The sequence below is a fragment of the Epinephelus moara genome, chromosome 1 (genome assembly GCF_006386435.1).
Source record: "Epinephelus moara isolate mb chromosome 1, YSFRI_EMoa_1.0, whole genome shotgun sequence".
In the NCBI taxonomy this organism is placed as follows: domain Eukaryota; kingdom Metazoa; phylum Chordata; class Actinopteri; order Perciformes; family Serranidae; genus Epinephelus; species Epinephelus moara.
Genome location: NC_065506.1, coordinates 39830147 through 39849242, shown reverse-complemented (window position 1 = coordinate 39849242; position 19096 = coordinate 39830147). Strand labels below are relative to the sequence as shown.

The 19096-nt window shown below is 42.9% G+C and overlaps 1 protein-coding gene across 1 annotated transcript in view; it reads right to left on the bottom strand.

Moving 5' to 3' along the window:
- Window positions 1-990: 990 nt before the first annotated feature.
- The window catches only part of LOC126392120 (Golgi apparatus protein 1-like), a 29624-nt gene continuing 11518 nt past the window's right edge, over window positions 991-19096 (bottom strand). Inside the window, exons 3-26 of the mRNA XM_050047326.1 lie at window positions 18086-18172; window positions 17149-17364; window positions 16732-16935; window positions 16214-16285; window positions 15944-16130; window positions 15284-15501; window positions 14424-14545; window positions 14132-14233; window positions 13222-13375; window positions 10758-10895; window positions 10411-10497; window positions 10239-10301; window positions 8919-9032; window positions 8489-8577; window positions 8250-8367; window positions 7887-7979; window positions 7627-7764; window positions 7382-7505; window positions 7135-7277; window positions 6846-6947; window positions 6115-6222; window positions 5681-5801; window positions 5450-5556; window positions 991-3971 (exon numbers count right to left, since the gene is read on the bottom strand). Coding sequence (XP_049903283.1) covers window positions 3804-3971; window positions 5450-5556; window positions 5681-5801; window positions 6115-6222; window positions 6846-6947; window positions 7135-7277; window positions 7382-7505; window positions 7627-7764; window positions 7887-7979; window positions 8250-8367; window positions 8489-8577; window positions 8919-9032; window positions 10239-10301; window positions 10411-10497; window positions 10758-10895; window positions 13222-13375; window positions 14132-14233; window positions 14424-14545; window positions 15284-15501; window positions 15944-16130; window positions 16214-16285; window positions 16732-16935; window positions 17149-17364; window positions 18086-18172 — 3075 coding nt within the window. The 3' untranslated portion in view covers window positions 991-3803. The remainder of the gene's footprint in view (window positions 3972-5449; window positions 5557-5680; window positions 5802-6114; window positions 6223-6845; window positions 6948-7134; window positions 7278-7381; window positions 7506-7626; window positions 7765-7886; window positions 7980-8249; window positions 8368-8488; window positions 8578-8918; window positions 9033-10238; window positions 10302-10410; window positions 10498-10757; window positions 10896-13221; window positions 13376-14131; window positions 14234-14423; window positions 14546-15283; window positions 15502-15943; window positions 16131-16213; window positions 16286-16731; window positions 16936-17148; window positions 17365-18085; window positions 18173-19096) is intronic.

The window sequence follows — 19096 nt, the reverse complement described above, 5'->3', positions numbered from 1 at the left end:
GTCCCGTGTGATAGTCCACATTTCTGATGTTACAAATCTTTATACCTACCACTGAACCTAGTACTCTCTCTTTTTACTTCGTACTTTCACCTGCCTGTTGGCAAAATGTAGATTAACCTATCTCACAACATAAAATCTACCTCTGCACAGGGCCACATGTATATACTGTTTACCTTTATACTTACCTGCAATGCTTGAATAAGAAAAAGATGATTTGTCCAAAAAGAAGTCTTGAATTTGGTTAAAATGATCTTGAAAATATCTTAAAAAGCATTAAATTCAAGTGATAATCTGATCACCTGTTAAACTGATGCGTGTTTGTGCTGGGGTGTGTCAGCAGGTGGTGTGTTTGGGCCAGAGAGTTTGAGATCTGCTTCCTTTAAATGACAGTAGTGCCACCTGGTGGTTCAACCTGCACTCAGACAACAACATCAACATCATGCTGATTTTCAGACATAAAGTTTCTATCTATGGGGCTCAGATCAGGTAGAGCGGGTTGCCCACCAATCTGAAGATCGACAGTTCGATTCCTGGCTCCTCCAGCCTACATGTCGAAGCATCCTTGAGCAAGATACTGAACCCTAAATTGCTCCCGATGGCTATTCCATCAATGTGTGAGTGTGATAGAAACTGAGTAGCAGGTGGCAACTTGTGTGGTAGCCTCGGCCACCAGTGTGTGAATGTGTGTGTGAATAGCACAGGTCCATTTATCATCGGACAGAAGAGGTAGAGGAAGTACTCAGATATTTTATTTAAATAAAAGTATTAATACCACAGTGTAAACTCTGCATTTAAGTTGTGTCTTAAAGGTCCAGTGTGTAGGATTTAGGAGCATCTATTGGCAGAAATTGAATATTTGTAAGCATGTTGTCATTAGTTTATAATCACCTTCGGTCCTCTAGAAAGGGCATCAATCTGTTTTCATGCTTCTGTATCACATAAGTAAAGATGACATGAACATTTAAAAAGTCTCAGGTGGAGCCAAAGATATGAAAATCTGCAGACAGGTTTATTAAATTGACAAATTTTTATCTGTACAGCAAAATCAAAACTCACAATGATAAATCTGTTACGGCTTCATATTACATGGCATAATGTAAAAACAAATAAAAAACTGCACACCGATAAAGTTTGTTCACGTAGAGACAAAACTGGTTATGATGATAGCCGTCTTTACTTCCTGTCGAGTCGCTCTGATTCAACGTCTGACGTCAGCAGACACCAACAGGAACATAAAGATGGTTTAGAAAAGCTCAAAAGCAGCCAGCTGTTGGTTTCTATCTGATTGATCCGTCGGCTTTCAGGTAGAGGACGTCTCTCTTTGTTCACACTCGAATAATCTGCAACTTCAGCTTCGTTAACTTTTGTAAATGATCAGAAATATTGTGTATACGCTGCACAAACTACTCATCTGTGTGACACTGTTTTTAAATCATTCATAAATATTAATATTCAACCAAAAGCTGCAAACAGAAAGGTGAGGTTATTGTTCGGAAATATTTTTACAAATGAATGAGATGAACGAGGCTCATTGTCCAGTGATGTCACTGATGTACACCATGTTAAAGTGCAAAATTAAATATCCATCAATAGAAAAATTAAAAAAACAAATGCAAAATAATGTTTGCATCTCTTTAGTTACAATTAAAGTCATTTACCTGCAAAAATTTTTGTTTGTGGCTCAACAGTCTGTAAAATACTGTGCGGGGGATTTTCCGTCTGGGTTTTCAAAACTAATTCATTGTTGTAACGTCAGCATGAAACCAAACATCCTTTGTGTCTTGCTTTTTCTTTACTATTAATAATAAGTAATATAACAGCATTTAGATCATGATGGCACACTACAAATGTATTTTTCTAAATGTGATGTCGCCCTGTTACAAATATTTTTGCTCATATGCGTCATGTACAGTAAGTGTTTATCATGAAAGTGAAAATTTGTCAGTTGAAGCTTCAGGCGATACGTCACATCTGAATCAGACATTCAATCAAATGTAACTTTGATCTAAACACACAGACCAGTCACCCTAATTCACCCTGACTGCTGCACACAGGTAGTCTGGGAATCAGGCGAGTCTGTGAGCTCATGTTTTATTTGCTCTGGTGCGTCTGGTCCCCCTCCCATTAAGACAGATTTCCAAAAGACCTGACCAATCACAAGCGTTTATCTAATATGGGTCATGTTTGATTCGATGACTGACAACTGGCAGAGCCAAAAATATGTGATGACGTTATTCGGCTTGCTCACCCTAGTGACACAAGGTGAGCGTACACCTAGCTGAGTAAGAGAAGCGCTATTGAGGCATTTTCAAAGATGGCTGAAGCTGATGTTTAACTTCCTGTTGAAATACTATTTTAAAATTGTGATGGCAAAATCAGCAACACTCCTTCACAGACATATTGATGCTACACCACCACATCTCGACACGCTGTAGTCTGTTTACATTTGTATGTTGCTCAGCGCTACTTCACGTTTCATTGCTCTGACTGGTTGTAGGTGAAAGGAATTAAAGGCCTGTCCCAAACATACGCCTGTTGAGTTCAGTGATTTAAGCAAATAATAGCCCAGGCTATTAATTGAAGTTTAACGGTACATGTTTTCCCAACTTTGGACCGAGCCAGGCTGCCTGTTTCCCCTCCCCTCCCTCCAGTCTTTATTTTAAGATAAACTATTTAATCCCACCTATTTTAAAAAGAAAAAAGATTATCCTGTGACTCCGGTGTTTTGTCTCACGTCTTAAGTTTATGCACTGTTTGTGTACATGCAGGAGTGTGAATGCACTTTAAATGTTGTCAGAAACAAACAAACGTAGGCCTGTGGAGTAAACCTCACATCATGTCAATGTGTTAGCAGCTCAGGGCAGGTTCAACAGGGCAGTCTGACCTCTGGTATGACATTGGTGCAGAAATTATCAAATTTGGAAAAAAAAAAAAAAAAAAAAAGTTTTGTACGCAGAGCTGTGTAAATGCTATATATCCATATTAACAATCACTTCCTCCCAACTGCTCATGTTTGCACACAGGCAGCTTGTTTAGTCATTAAATGCAGAAAACAAAGCCGCTCTGTGTGTTATGGGTCAGACCGTGTTCATTAAAGGCAACAGAGAACAGGGGGCTATGCAGGTCATGGTGAAAATATCCAGGAGAAGCTATAACTTGATGTATATCCGGCGAGCTGGACGTGATCCTGTAGTGGAGAGGACTTCATGATTTGATGAGAAAAAATGTTTCAAAGCAACAAGAACATCTCAAAGAATTCAAAGTTTTGTTGCTCCGTGTGCGATTCAGGCAGCTGCAGTCGTATAGAAAGAAACAATCTCCTGTTGCTCTACATGCTCCAGTCTCTGTTAAATATCACAAAAAAGCATCAGGACTCAACGAGTGGAAAGCAATCCTAAGCAGCCCTCAGTCACATCATGAACAGCGCTTATTTAGAAACTTAAAGGATGCCGGACGACCCCACATCCGACCCCAAAAAACATCCTCGGCAGAAGCAGATTTGTTGGGGAAGGAGGAATATGATCATCAAGGAAAGAAACGCTCCAATCAGACGATCGGTTTGGAGATGCCCAAATGGAGATTTTGTGAGAATCGGGGGGCCGTTTTGCATTTGATGCAAATATTCAGCAGCAGCCAATAAACAGACGAGTTCCAGATGTGGACACTGGCGTTGGCACTGTGCAGTTTGGCTGGTTACAGACCGGGCATCTGAGAGAGGAAGAGGAAGAAGAGGAGGAGGAGGAGGAGGAGGGGGAAGAAGAAGAAGGTGCGAGGAGTCAGTCTTTCGTCAGAGCTCTCGTCTTCTACCGGTCCTTCAGTTCTCTCGTCACTCGCTTGGTGATCCGACCGCACAGCAGCCCCACGAGGAAGAGGACGCACACGCTCAGTGCGATCATGAGCAGGATGTAGTTCTTGGAGGGTGATGTCATCACCTGCACGGCCAGGTCTGAGAAGCCTTCTGCTGGCGCCACCTGCAGGACAGAGGGAAAGGTTCACATTGTAGTAATACAGCTTTTTAGCATTGCTAGCCACGTGTCCAGACTGAAATATCTTGGCAACCACTGGATGGATTAACATGACATTTAGTACAAACATTCATGCTCCTCAGAGGCTTTGTCGATCTCCTTATTTTATCTGCAGTGTCACCGTCAGGTCTAAATTTTGTTCGTCTAACACTCTCGTTCATGATCACACACCTACAAACTGATAACATTCCCATCAGCATTAGCTGTACTACGTGTTAAGCAATAAGATGTAGTTAGCATACTAACACTGAGCGAAGATGGCGAACATCAACATGTTAGCATACTGGCGTTAGCATTTAGTTCAGACCAAAAAACAAGTTGTAGTTTGGAGGCCCAGACACACCAAATCAACATTCACTAACTGGCCATCTGTTGTGTCGTCTCACGTTGCCTGTGTCTCAGCTAAAAAGTTGCACATGAACACACCGCAGAGACTACAGCCAACGGCAAATTAGCATACATGTCCTGTGCCTGCATCAGAGAAAATAATTCTCTATATTAGCAGGCGGCAGCTCTGTTTGCGTCATTAAAAAAGGGAAACTGGAAGACCGACAGGACGGATTCAAGATGCTAGTTAGCCAGTTAGCATGTTAACAACCCAGCGTGATGTTGAAAGAACAAAGGATATTTATGTGTTATGTGCTAACAAACAATAGCACAAACAATTGTCAATCACCCTCTTGACTTCAGTCTTTTGTTTGCTTTCCTTATTTCCGTTTTTCTTCTCACGCACTGAGCTGAACTGCCAATCCGAGTGATTTCATTCACTGACAGGTTCTGCCGGCTCCAACGCCGACTCAACATGTTGAAGTCTGAGAAGCCCTCTGCTGGCCGAAAAACAGGAAACAAGGGCCAACTTGTGCCAATGGTACAGGGCACACCATAAAACCTAGGGCAACAGATACTGACTGACACTCCAACATTGACCAGCGGCCAACCGTTGGCTTGGTGTGTCTTAGGGATCACTTCATGTTGGAACTATTTCTCTTTGGGTGTAAAGAAACCATTTCAGCGCGCAGCTTCCTTTAAAATCACAACTTATCAATTTTACATTTTAGTTTGTGTATAGAATAAACGTGATAAAACATGTCAATTAATGAACACAGTTTTTTAAGCTTTGAAAGCCAGACAAGCTTTTTTGTTTCCAGTGCCCATGCTAAGCTAATCGCCCTCTGGCTCTTGCTATTAATCAACGTCATCTAACTCTTAGCAAAAAAGTGTAAGCTAATGAGCTAATATAGGAACAGAGCAGTGATAAATGAAGATTTAAAATAAAATAATGCAAAAGTAGATAAGCATATGTTTATTTACATGTAGCACAGATGAAATTTGGTGCCTCCAAAAAAAAAAAAAAAACGACATTAAACTAGGACAAAAACATTAGAAATCTTTTGAAGATTCTGTAGGTACTGTCTCTGTTTTACCTTTGCAGCGTAGCTCCACATGTCGATGCGGTCTTGAAGTCTTTTCTTACACTCCGGCTGCAGACGAACTCTCTTGTCCTGTAACGCCTCCATTAGACACGACATCTCTGGACGGAGAGAGAGAGCAACACAGAAAGACATTCAAACACACAGAGGAAACTTTCACTGAAAGGCATGAAAACCTCCAAACCAACAAAATGTGCTGAACAAATATTGTGTGAAAAAACCTACGCCGTCCTCTGCCAGGTGTGATGGCGGCACAGTGGTGTTTGAGGTCCAGAGCGCAGGCTGTGTGAAGGACCGGGTCTACGAAGATGTCTGCTTTACTCTCCTTCAGCATGTTGAGGACTTCCTACAGACAAGAAGAAACAAAGACAGGAGAAGGTAGATGGAGCAAACACAGCTGAGTTTCTACAACAACGCCAGATCCATTCAGACCACATGTTGACTCATCTCAATGAGATTCAGACATTTTAAACCTTTAAAAAGAGTCCCTGCTGATACTCTAACTCTATTACCACATTACATGGTGCAAATTCAACAAAGATTATATGCTGTTAACTAACTCATGTAGTTAGACCAGTCTACTATCTGATTAATAACAGTTAATATCAAGATAAAAGCATAGTGCACTGTGCAGAACAATAACAGTGAATAATATTTACCTTTTTACAGGCCTCCTGTTTGATTTTCAGCAAGTTGACTTTCAGACACTCCTCCACCTGTCCCGTCTGCTCCTGAGCTGCTGCCTCCTCCGCACACAACCTGGAGATCTGCAGGAGGAGAAGAGAGGGGATAAACAGGAGGGGAGAGAGGAGAGAAAACCGGACAGAGGAGACAGAAGAGGAGAGGGTAAAGGAAAGGACACAAGGCGATGGAAGGAAACAGGAGAGGAGAGGATAAAGCAAATGACAGAGTAGAGGAGAGGGGAGTAGAGGATAAAGAAAAAGATGAAGGAGAGGAAAGAGGAAACCAGAGGGTACAGGTAAAAACACAAAGAGAGGAGAGGGGAGGAAACAGGTAAGGACAGAAAAGGAGGAAGGACAGAAAACAGGAAAGAGGACGAGGAGAGAGGAAAGGAAACAGGAGAGAGGAGTGAAGAGGAGAGGATACAGGAAAGGACAGACGGGAGGAGTGAAGAGTGATGTAGAGCGGAAACAGGAAATTATCAACAGTGAAAAGGAAATTAAGGAAAAGTTGGTTTGATGCACAGATCTAAGATAGACCATTAGGTTGTGTGTGTGTGTGTGTGTGTGTGTGTGTGTGTGTGTGTGTGTGTGTGTGTGTGTGTGTGTGTGTGTGTGTGTGTGTGTGNTGTGTGTGTGTGTGTGTGTGTGTGTGTGTGTGTGTGTGTGTGTGTGTGTGTGTGTGTGTGTGTGTGTGTGTGTGTGTGTACCTCATCTGTGCAGTGCATCTGCAGCTGTGGGTCCAGTCTGTAGTCTAGTGCTGACTCCTGGAGAATCACTCTGATCTGGTCCTCACAGTCTGGAGACAACCTCTGAACCAAACCCCAGAAAACATACAAGTTTAAGACGACAATCACCAGTGATCCAGAACGCATGGTTTTTCTCTTTTTACCAGTGCCATTAAAGGATGTTCATATTTAGAAAGCATCAAAAACACCAATAAAGGAGTGTCTTCTGAGGTTTTAGGAGGCTGATTGTGATGTGACGTCTTGGACTGACCTGGTCGGCGTATTTGAGTTTGAGGCAGGCGATGACCTGGCCCTCCAGCTCACTGTCCTCGCTCGCCTTGTTCAGGATTGGCTGGCAGAACTTTGGGATGTCGGCTCGACAGGCTTTTCTCAACACCGGGTTCAACCTGTAGTCTGGAGGAGGAGAATGGAGGAGTGTCAGTGAGCTGAAGGTCAAGTCAGATCAGGTTCAGATGTACGACATCTCCTCCTTTCATATTAGTAACATGTATACTGACCTGTGTTCTGTGTGATCTGTCTCTTGGTGATCATCTGTTTGCACTTAGGATCCATCAGCTCGCTGTTCTTGTTCTGTTTCAGACACTGAAGGACGTTTCTGGCGTCCGCATCAGTACAGAAACGCTGCGGGAGAGAAGCTTCATCAACAACCAGACTGCCTAAAGGATCATTCTGACAGTTTTTATTTGTTCATTGCAATGCTCTTCTTCCCCCTCCTCCTCCTCCTCCTCCTTCTTGTCCTCACCTTGATCATCTGCTTGCAGACTCTCATCAGCTGGTAGTCCAGCTCGGGGTCGGTCATCTCCACCTCCTGCAGCCTGAAGATCCGCTGGTGGCAGCGCTGACTGAGCTGCTTCTTCTGCTCCTTCAGACACTCGATCATCTGAGGTGCAGAGGGAGGGAGGAGGAGGGAAGGAAGGAAGAGAAAGAGCAGAACATGAGAAACTGACAAAATGTTTTTATTGTTTGTGATTTTCAGCTGTTTCCACACTGCCTGATGTTCACCTGAGCGTTTCCGAAGGCCACGTTGGGACACAAACGACTGATGTCTGACTTACAGGGATCGTACAACTCTGGCTCCAACCGAATATCCTCCGACTGAGAGGGAAAGAGACGAGAGGGGGGAGTTTTACAGCGTTACAAGTTAACCAGCACACTAATGTGGAGCATTTAGTTAGAATGCTGTCACTGAACCACACAGGTGCGCACGGCTTCTGTGGTCTGTGTGGCAGCTTCAGGTGATTCTAATGGACCCACTCTGCTGTGAGCATGCTGTGACAGAAGTGTCGCTGTGTCTGTGACTCATGTATTTCAGCCATTAGAGTGCGTTCGGATAAATGACATGACGTGTGTGTGTGTGTGAGGTACCATCTCCAGCTCCTCCACCCGCAGCTGTTTACGACATTTCAGGGAAACCCGCTGCTCCCTGGCCTCCTGCAGCGTGTCGTTCCTCACTGTGGTGCTGAGACAGATGACCACATCCACCCTGCGGCGTCATGGACGGGGAATGTGTCAGTTATGTTCATTTAAATCTGATCAGCTGGATGCAGAAAACACTTTGAACTAACCCGCTTCTCACAAAGAGAACTCATGGAAAACAAACTCACTTTTTCTTGATGTTTGGACACAAGCGGAGAACGTCCTCCTTACAGGCCATCTTGAACTTGTAGGAGAACCGGAAATCCTTCATTTGAACCTGAAAGTTGAGCATTTATTAGCATCACTCACATTAAACAGCAATAACCACAAAAACCTGTGCTGTAGGTCTCCATCGGTTTTCCATTTTTCTCTCTTCTGTCCTGCCGGATCTTGTAACAGTTTAATATCACAGAGGGAACAATTAAAGTTTCACACTCCTAAAGATTCGAGCTGAGCGAATCAGTGTTTACATGAAAGACCATCTGTCAGTCCAGAGAGATTAAAATACAGTCAGCTGTATCAGATGGTACTTGAACAGAAACAGAGGGACAAAAACTGCTAATATTAACTAGTTTGTTGTGGCTGGGATAAAATATTTGACATTTCAGATGTACTGACCAGCTGGAAGTGTGTGACTCCGACTGAACACTTGTCGTTCATCTCCTTCTGGTGTTTATTCTGAACCAAACACTCCATCAGGTCACCTGTGTCGATCTGGTTATCAGCGACATCCTACACACACACACACACACACATATTAACAAGAAAAAACCTTATCATTTACATATCATTAAAGAAAACAAAATACCTGAATCTAAAGCCCTGCTTCTTTAAGTCTACTCTCTACAGTAAACGTTTGTGGATAGCTGTGGTGTTGCAGATGTGGTTCCATTTATAGCACAACTGAGGGTCTATATCAGTCTCCAAAAGTAAACTTAAGGGCTGAGAGGTGAGCTTACCGTCCTACTACCAACATCAGGTGAAACTGAAACTTAAAAGATGCTGCTTGGAGTATCCAACTTAACACCAACTTTAATATGGTGCAACAGTTGCAGCTGGTTGATTCGGACTAGACTGGACTGTGGACCTGACTTTGGAGCAGGCGCAGTCAGCAGTTGCTATGTGTACAGTCCACGTGGTCACAAAGAAGGGCAAAACGTGGACATCCACATAGGGGTCTGCACGGACCCTCACGGGGCGGCTGATGACATTTATGTCACACAGACTGAGCGGACACAGGCGCAGAAACTATGAATCGGCCTTTACACCCCATGACTGTTTTGAAAGGAAAGGAGAAAGTCAGGTTCACTTAAATCAAAAATATTCAACCTTTGTGAGCACGGATATTTAGTCTGGCCACTGGACTACGATTTTAAATTTTAGCACAATGTCTAAATCGACAGGGTTTGTCCTGTAGGGAGCAACTTCAGTTTTTCAGATCCTTTATTTTATGGACAAAAGTACTGGTGAAGCAGTGATTTTATTCTGACAGCAGTCGACAAAAAGCTGAAAAGATCATGAGTCATTGCTTGGCGAGTATAAACATGCATGAATAATGGGGCCAAGGTGTTAAAAATTAGTGTGGTTTTTAGTCAAAATCCATCCAGTTCAAGCACTGTACAGCCCTTTTCATTTTAAAAGGTATATTTCGCCCATTTTTATGTATATTTTTCCAACTTTTTTGTAGTAAATGTCCATTTTTATTCATGATTATTGACATATTTGTCTTGTTTTTTCTTTTTTTATTTCTCTTACTATTCTTATTGTAACAATGCAAAACAATTGACAACCTGCTTGTCAGTTAACCTATTTTTCACAAACGTAGGATTCATTGCACAGCTACTATATATAGTTGTGTTAGATTACCAGGTGTTTAAATTTGTGTCCCCCTCTACTGTATATTTTTGTGTGTACACATAGGACAGTGCATGTACTCACATGGCAGTGGGCCTGAGTGACCGGCTCACAGGCTCTAATGAGCAGAGCGTCAATCTGAATGTCCTGCAGCAAACAGAGAAACAAAAAGCTCAAAATGTGCAGGTTAGACAAAGGCATATATCAGCTCATTAGCTGCTCAGGTGAACACTTATTTCAACTTGATTTTAATGACCTCTGACTCCAGCTCAGTCAGGTTCCCCACGACCTCCCTGCAGGCCGGCACCAGGTCCTCCAAATGATCCTGCAGACACTCCAGCTCCTGAACACACACACAAAGACACACATACAGTATGTGGGAAATGTCAGTAAAGTATACATACATAGTATTTAAATTACAGCAACATGGAAAACCTGGTTTCTGAGGAGTTTTCCTTATAAACAAACATGATAAGGTGCAAGAAGAGCTGTTACGTTGAACCAAATAGCCAACAGGGGGCGCTCAAACATCCACCACTGGGTAAAAAAGTAAGCACTGCAGTAGCAGGTGTCAGCAGTAGTAACAGTACATGTCTGTCTCACCTGTCCAGTGTCTGTCTTCTCGCTGCACCACTTCCCGAGGTCAGTCATGCATCGTTTCTGCAGCTCAGGGTCCAACTTCACATCCAGCGCCCTCTGGTGGAGAATCCTCTGAACCTCCACCTTACAGTCCCGAGATAACTGCAAACACACACACACATTCAGAGTCACTGTAATTACCAGTTTTTGACTTGTAATTATCACTAATGTCAACATCCATGTCATACTGTAGTTACAGCTCTGATATATCATGTGACGGCCTCCTGCTTCAGCAGGGCGTGCCTTGTGTGTGTTTTCCCCTGTCCGTCTGTTGCTGTGTCTTGCAGGTCCTGGTGGGCGGAGCTGGGCAAGTGCAACTGGGAGCACCTGGCCAGTCTCCCAGTGGCAGCTGGGAAGAGCCCGGAGGAACCCCCAATTTGTCATGACCCGGCTCATAGGCCAAGACAAAAATGAAAGACACGGTATCAACTGAAACGTGCACAAATTTATTGTTAACAAAAGACTGCAAAAACATAGATAAGTTATTAGGTGTGTAAATCTGTATTTCAGTGTGTCGGCAGGTGAATGAGTGAGTGAGTGATGTATGCAGGGTGTTGTACAGTGTAGAACACAAACCAGGAAAACCAGGCTGAAGCCAACTAAACAAGAATGTGCTGCCAGTTGAGGGGAAGAGAGCGAACTGATTGCACAGTCAGGCTCAGGTAAGCTGCCACTGGGAGACTGGCCAGGTGCTCCCAGTTGCACTCGCTCAGCTCCGCCCACCAGGACCTGCAAGACACAGCAACAGACAGACGGGGAAAACACACACAAAGCAGGCCCTGCTGAAGCAGGAGGCAATCTGCTGCCTTTAGCTTTAAAGCATGACTTAAAAGGCTCTTTACAAAGAAGTGTGAACCAATTGAAACATGCTCACTGAAGGTCTGAAACAAACACACACACACAAAGATTACTGAGACCGTATAATCATATCAAATCAAGCTGTGAAGGGTCTTCTCACTGATGAGTGTAATTACCTAAAACCAGAGCCAAGTGGACCGTCCCACTGAGACACTGATTACATGGATATGAGGGCCAAGCAGGGCCAAGCAGGGCCAGCCATCGTCACGTTCATTTGGCAGACGCTTTTGTTCAGAGTGCATCCCGCTGAACCAAACATCTGAAATTATGTTCACTGCTACAGAACAAGCACTTTTATGTTAGAAATGAGATGCCAGGAGGTGCAGGCTAGCATGAGGTGTTGGGGGCAGAAGAGCATTATTGTCATTTTGGCCACGGCTTTGAGGCAGGAAGGAGCGGTTTCTGTCACCTTCCAGAGTCTGGATGCATGTTTCAGCATGAAGCCAGTGTAGTGATCAGAGTAATGTGTGAGTTTGAACATCCAAGAGGCAGCGGCAGCATTCTGGACCAGCTGCAGAGGTCTGGTGGCAGATGGTGCAGGAACTCTCTTATTAGATGGATAAAATTTTATGTAGACATTCATGGTTTCTGGATGATAAATCCTAAAATCCAGACTACAAAACACTGCTCACAAAACTCCTGATCCCTGTTACTGTGAGGATACATTTTAAAATTCATGTTCATGTCTATAACTGCGTTTACAGACAGGTCCCTGATTACTTAGTTGACATAATATAAAGATACACTTTAGATTTATGGAGATACTGGGCTGCAGTTTTCACTGAGTGTGATTTACTATGACAGCGGCTCATAATGCAGTCAGCTCTTTTTGATATACACGTTCACGTCGTCCGCAGAATGAAATGTAAAAGCTTTGGTGAACTGTTTTATCTATCACCGCCTCAGCTTTACTTTGTGTTTAGTGCCAGTTGGCAGCTGTTAGCACGCTAACACACTTAACAAAATGGTGACCAAGGTAAATGTTATACCTGTTGACCCTTTGTGACATGACGCCCCCGTAGAGAGGGGACAAAAACACCCAGGGACATCCTGTCTCAAAATATTATTTAGTTTCTTTAGCTAGTATACAGTCATATGTGACTCTACATAGTTTATCTTGCCCCTTCCAAAATTGAATGAGTGATTTTAGTCACTGTTGTTGGTTAAGATGTTGTAAAATTAAACGCACAGAGCGACAGACTGGCGCTGCTTGGCCTTGTTGTGGAGCATGATCATCAGTTAAAATTTCCCCCAGCTTATCAGTGTCTGACAGATTTATATTAAATCATCATCATCATCGTCATCAATGCACCCCTTCACCCCTTCACCAGGATCAATACCGATTGATTTCAGTGAATCACCGACCACATACCTGCTCGTCTGTGTCTACCTGTTAAATTTAAAAACACCAGAGTTACAGCTGCTCATCCTGCTGTCAGACACAGACAGAGCATCCACACACATCAGCCCTGTTCATCAGACAATAGACTCTCCCTGTCGTCACATTTAAAGGACAGACTGTGATCCAGCATATGAATAAAGAGAGTGTTTGTATCTGATGTCATCGTACCCGGCGTCCCTGCTCCTCGGTGCGGTAGGCGTGGCGGTAGAGGCAGGAGAAGACGGCGCCCGGCGGCATCAGCTCGCTGGTCTCGTTCCAGCCGTGCGTGTGGCAGAGTCGAGCAGCGTCACCCTGACACTTCTTATACAGGATGGGGTCCAGTCTGAGAGACAGAGAGGGATTTCATTAGTGTTACACCACAGCCATGAGACGACTTCTTTCCTCTGTGTTAACGAAATGCATCAGAGCCATGTGAAAATAAATTATATGTAGATTACAGTCATACTTGTGAGACTGCTACCAATATTCTGAGACTCAGATTTACATTTCTGAAGGAGGAAAACATCAAAATGTGGAGATTAAAGTCTGAGCAAACAATATCTGAAGAGTTCATTTGCAAAATAAGAAACACAGTTCTTCAAATGAATAAACCAGCAGCACTTTGATTTAAATTCCCTGGAGTGCACAAAAAAACATGACTCAGGAAGATAAATAACAACTGAGACATCTGTTGAACCCTTCATTTTTCCTTCTTTCTCTTACTTTCTCCACATTATCTGGAGATTTATCTCATGACTCAAGTAATTGTTTTCATGTGTCCCTAATAACTCTGTCGGTCTCTGGGAAGTTGTCGAGATAACGCCTATTGTTTGTTCTTCTTATTTCCAATTCAATCTTGTACAATTGCTTTGCTCAAATTATCAAAACAAGGTTTCAATGGCAGATCTAAACACAAAATACTCGGCTCACATACAAATTCTACATTTAGGCTACGTGATGACAACTGAGCTGCCACCATATGGTGATGAAGACCCTGAGAAAAGCAAGTAAGTGGTCCTTGAGTTAAGATCATGTCGTAAAATTATTATTTCTGAGGCCAAGAATCATCTGAAACATTTGGGTTGTTGTAAAAACTCACTTCCAGTCTCTGGATATGAAATACTGCAGCTCCAACAACCGGTGCTCACAGTCCTCCACCATCTTCTCCGTGTACAGGTGCTCCATCAGGCACGACAGGATCCTACACACACATACACACATCAGATAATGAACCAGTGTCCATTACAGACATACACACTTATGTTAATCAAGGTTGAAGAACAAAACAAACATCTAAAGCTGAGGATTTGACATATTGTAATAATATGGTCATAGTATGTACAGGTGTGTGTGTGTGTGTGTGTGTGTGTGTGTGTTAGTAAGCAGCTCACATTGGGTCTCCGCTGCGGATGTGTTTGCAGGCGGTCTGGATGACGGACTCGCAGGCCTCATTGAGTGCTCGGTCGATCCTGTAGTCGGCTCCGGGGTCGGCAGACTGGATCAACGTCTGCAGCTGCAGTGGAAACAAAGAGAGAAAAACATTAAAGGTCAGCAGCTGGATTCTATTTCTATTTTCCTACTTCATTTACTGATAAACAACCTATCAGATCTCCACTGACACACAGCCTGATCATTATAAACTGCACTGACTGATTTTTATGTTAATTCACATATTCTTTTTGTTTTTATTAATAATAACAAAACCTTTTTTTCATTTTCAAACATTAATTTTCTTGCTGAATATTTGGTAGTTCTACAAAGCTAAAAGCAGCAGGTCCAGTTTGAAAATCTTAATTTAACAAATATGAAGAAAAAGAGCTGTTAAAAGTTTAAGTTTTTGAAGGACTTCTCTCACCTATTATGAAAACTGAATATAACAATCTTAATAAAAACTGAACTGGCAGTTTTAGTGTAGAACATCTCCACCACTTGAACCCAACAACTAAAAGCTGAACCACTTAATGAACTATGCAGAGTGGTTTTAGATGGAGATGTGACTCACTGCCTTTTAAATTTCTTCACCAACAACATAAACAACAATTTAGAGTACTTAAATGACTCATTGTACAAACAGAAACTAAAGTCTGATTCTGCAACTGTAAGGACTATTTCTCAATTCAAATTCAAAACCATTTATGTGAATTATCAAGAAGAAAATGCCGCTCTAAGCTTGATTAAGCACACACAAAAAGTCCTGCCTCGCAGCTCTTAGTATCTCTTTAACATTTAAGTATCAGCGTCAGTGACATACGGCGCTCTGGCAGACGCTGTCGACTGTGGTGCTGCGATCTCCGCGTCCGATTCTCATCAGGCAGTGCAGCGTGCGGCCTTTGCGGTGCAGGCCAGAGCAGTGAGCCTCGATCTCCGTCCTGCAGTGCAGCACGATCTCTGGACTCAGAGAGAAATCCTCCATCAGCATCCGCCTGTAGTCCAGCATCTCTCCCTGACACTCGCCGCTGACTGGACGACCTGCAGAGCACAAGATTAAACAATTACTGACACAGTTAAGCCCTGATGACACAGGGGATGTATAACAGCACAACTTTTGTATTTACATTTTATCAACATTTTCTGTTTATTTAAAGCTGCATTCAGTTACTTTTTTGGCCACTTGGGGGCTGTGGAGCACCATGTTAACACAACACTGACCTATTATCACATTATAAAGTTGATATGAGCCTTTCAAAACATCCAGGAGACATGGAGCAACATTAGCATTATGTGGAGCCATATCGGTGTCCACCAGATGAACGTTAACTCCAATATTTACTCTCCTTGTAGCTCTGTTTTGGTCTCCACCAACTCCAGATGAAAATATCTGACTCTTTAGTGGCTAACTTTATCTGCAGGAAAGTAGTATAAAATAGGTTTTTCAACGCTTTCTGCTAAAACCAGGTCTCCTCCATCTCACCGCGGTGCACAGCAGCCTCCAGACACAGCAGCAGGTACGACAGCCGGGCCTCTCGGGCTCGCGGCAGGTTGGTGTCCAGGCTGCAGCGCTGCTTCCTCAGGTCCATCTTACAGGCTTTGGCCAGAGAGTAACTGACTCTGTAGTCCTGAGAGATCAGCTTCTGACGGGTGGTCAGAGCATCACGGCACTGTGAAGGGAGAGGAGGAAGAGGAGTATTAGTGAGCGAAACAAGTCCAATATGATCCCAAAACACAACTGGACTGCTCGTACCTTTTCTGACATGGCCTCCTCGAACTTGTGATTGAAGAGACACTTGTAGACTTTTCCCTCTCCTGCCTGAGTCTGTAGAGAGGAGGAACGACAGAGATGATGAAGGGTACAGATAATTAACTTACGTCTAGCTACGCCTTTAATTTTTTATGTTTGTTTGTTCGTTATCAGAACAAACATTTTTCATGGAAATCGGTGGAAAGTTTGGTGATTGATCAAGGATCCAGGAATGTTTGAAAGGATTGCTTAACACTACGAAGGGCATTTTTTAACATTTACTACTGCAGTTACTTGAAGGAAACTCAAAAGAAAAATCTATCACTGTGTGTATTTTCATGCAGATTCAATTTTCTATTATTAAAATAACTAATTCAGACGATTGCACACTACGAGCACATTCTAATTTACCCTTCTTAACAGCCAGAAGTTACTGTGAAGAGTAAATTATAATAAAGTTGAAACTGATTTTGAACCCATATCATGTACATGTCCTGCAGGAACCAACAGAGTCTCCTTACGTTCTGACAGAACCTCTCCCGGTCGTCTCGGCAGGAGAAGTAAAGATGTCGGTCGAGGTGAAAGTCATCTGAAGACAGCTCCGCCACCCGCAGGATCGCCCTCTGACACTCCTCTTTGATTGGACGGACATGATCCTGCTGCTCCGCCTCCCTCACCAGCGCCTTTTCCAGACAGGCGATCACTTCGCCCTGGGAGTGGACATCCTGACAAGAAACAGCAAAAAAATGAATATAAGTAAGTTAAATGGATCAAGAAAACTCAAAACTCTGAGTCATGTTTTGTTGCTGCCAACACAAAAATCTAAGATAACAGTTAAGTAATTTTAGCATCTTTAAAACAGACAACCAAGATTTTTTATGTTACCAGTGGTACATACTATAAACAACATTGGTCACTTTAAACATATACACACTCACCTTGTGTCCCACGTTGATGCTGCCGCAGCGCAGGCTGTTGATGTCTTCTTTACATTTGTCCATGAAGCCGCAGATCAGTCTGTAGTCGCTGAAGATGATGCTGGTCATCTTGGTGATGTACTGGTTGCACTGGTACTCGCTGATGTTGCCACGGTGATCCACCAGGCAGGACACCAGGTAGCCCCTCCCTCTTTCCTCCTCGTTACACTCCTTTATCTGAAGGTATCAAACATGTGACGGGTCAGAGGGACAGGCTGCATTTAACTTAAAGAGTTCAACTTTCTAATGATGATTTTGAGATTTTAAGGATAAATAAAGTTTAAAGAGATGTACATATGTTTGAGTATGTTTGCTTGATATTAACAATACTGTTAAAAAAACAGTTATTAAAGGTCCAGTCTGTAGGATTTAGGGAGGTATATTGACGGCAGAAATGAAATATAACATAATAAGTGTGTTTTCTTAAGTGTATAGTCACATGAAAATAAGAATTGCTGAGTTTTCTTTATCTTAGAATAAGGCATTTAGACGAGAGGAGACCTCTGCAGATAATTTGACTCAAGGTAAAGACCTAAAAGTCTGGATCAGAAATACGGTGCTAAGCTAGCGGCCCTTCTGCAGCGTGCCAAACAGCTTCGGAGAAACACTGATTTTTAATGTGAAGCTGCTTCTTTTGGTGTTTTTATCGATTGTAATCAACTGGTCTGTTTGTTTTGGAGAAGGAGAGACCTCTGCAGATAATTTGGCTCTCAGTAAAAACCTCCTGAACCATGAACACTGAAGGAAATCCAACTGAGAGAAATTTCAGCAAGTTGCAATCTGCAATTCTCACCACTAGATGCCACTAAATCCCCCTAAATCTTACACACTCTTCCTTTAAAAAGTTCATACTGTAATAAGTAAGTCTAACTTGACAGGAAATGTGGTGCAAACTGACCTCAGCGATGGTGCTCTTGCAGACCTCCATGGCCACCGACTCAAACTTTGGATCTGTGGTCAGATTGAGTTTGTAGTTCCACAGGAGCTGAAGGACAGAGAGGAACAAAAAAAACATTACAGTTTCATACAATAGAGACATCCACTTTATTCTCAGCTACACAAAACTAAGGACCCATCTGGGGACAAAAAGCTGGTCCCTGCAAGGTGAACTGTTGAATCAGCATTGAGGGAATTTGCAGAATAAACTGAGGGTAAAGACTCGTAAAGACAGAGTGATGAAAAAGTGCTGTTGATCTGCATTATGGAGATTATAGATTCCTTTCTTTATGCAGATTTACCCACACACGGGACTACATGTCAGCATATCTCACCCTCCGCTGCTTCGATCATGACAATTCTTTTTAAAATCTGTCCCTCACAACTCCCATAACATTAAGAACAAATAAATACAATGCTACGTGGCTGGAGTCTCTTTCAGCCCAATACTGGCTGTGCAGATCGGCTCAAAGCATCACTAAAACTAACAGCAACCCTTTTTTGGGATTCTTAAATTATTTAATGTTCCAAATGCTTCTCTTTGTCCTCAGATTCTTTTCTCTCTTTTTGCCATTTTGTGTTGACGTGTTTATTGTTGTCCTGCCAGCGAGGCTCCAGCTGCAGCAGCTGACAAATAACAGCTACTGACAGTCAGACCGCCCAGAAAATAACACCAAAACAAAGCAAGTGTGTGTGTGTGTGTGTGTGTGTGTGTGTGTGTGTGACATGCTAATTGCAGCCAGTGCTGTAATAAAGACAGTCCAAGTGGTCCATTAACCTTGTGGTGCTTTATAAACCTGCCTCCCGTTAACTGCGGTGAACTCTAAACACTGAAGGTTTATCACGCGGACGACACTGAGACAAGCTTCAGGAACCTTTTAAACTAAAAGAAGAGAGACCTCAGACTGAGTGTGAGAGGGGAAATGTAAAGTCAAAGTCTGTGAAGGTCGTCAGTTATGGTTGTACGTCACCT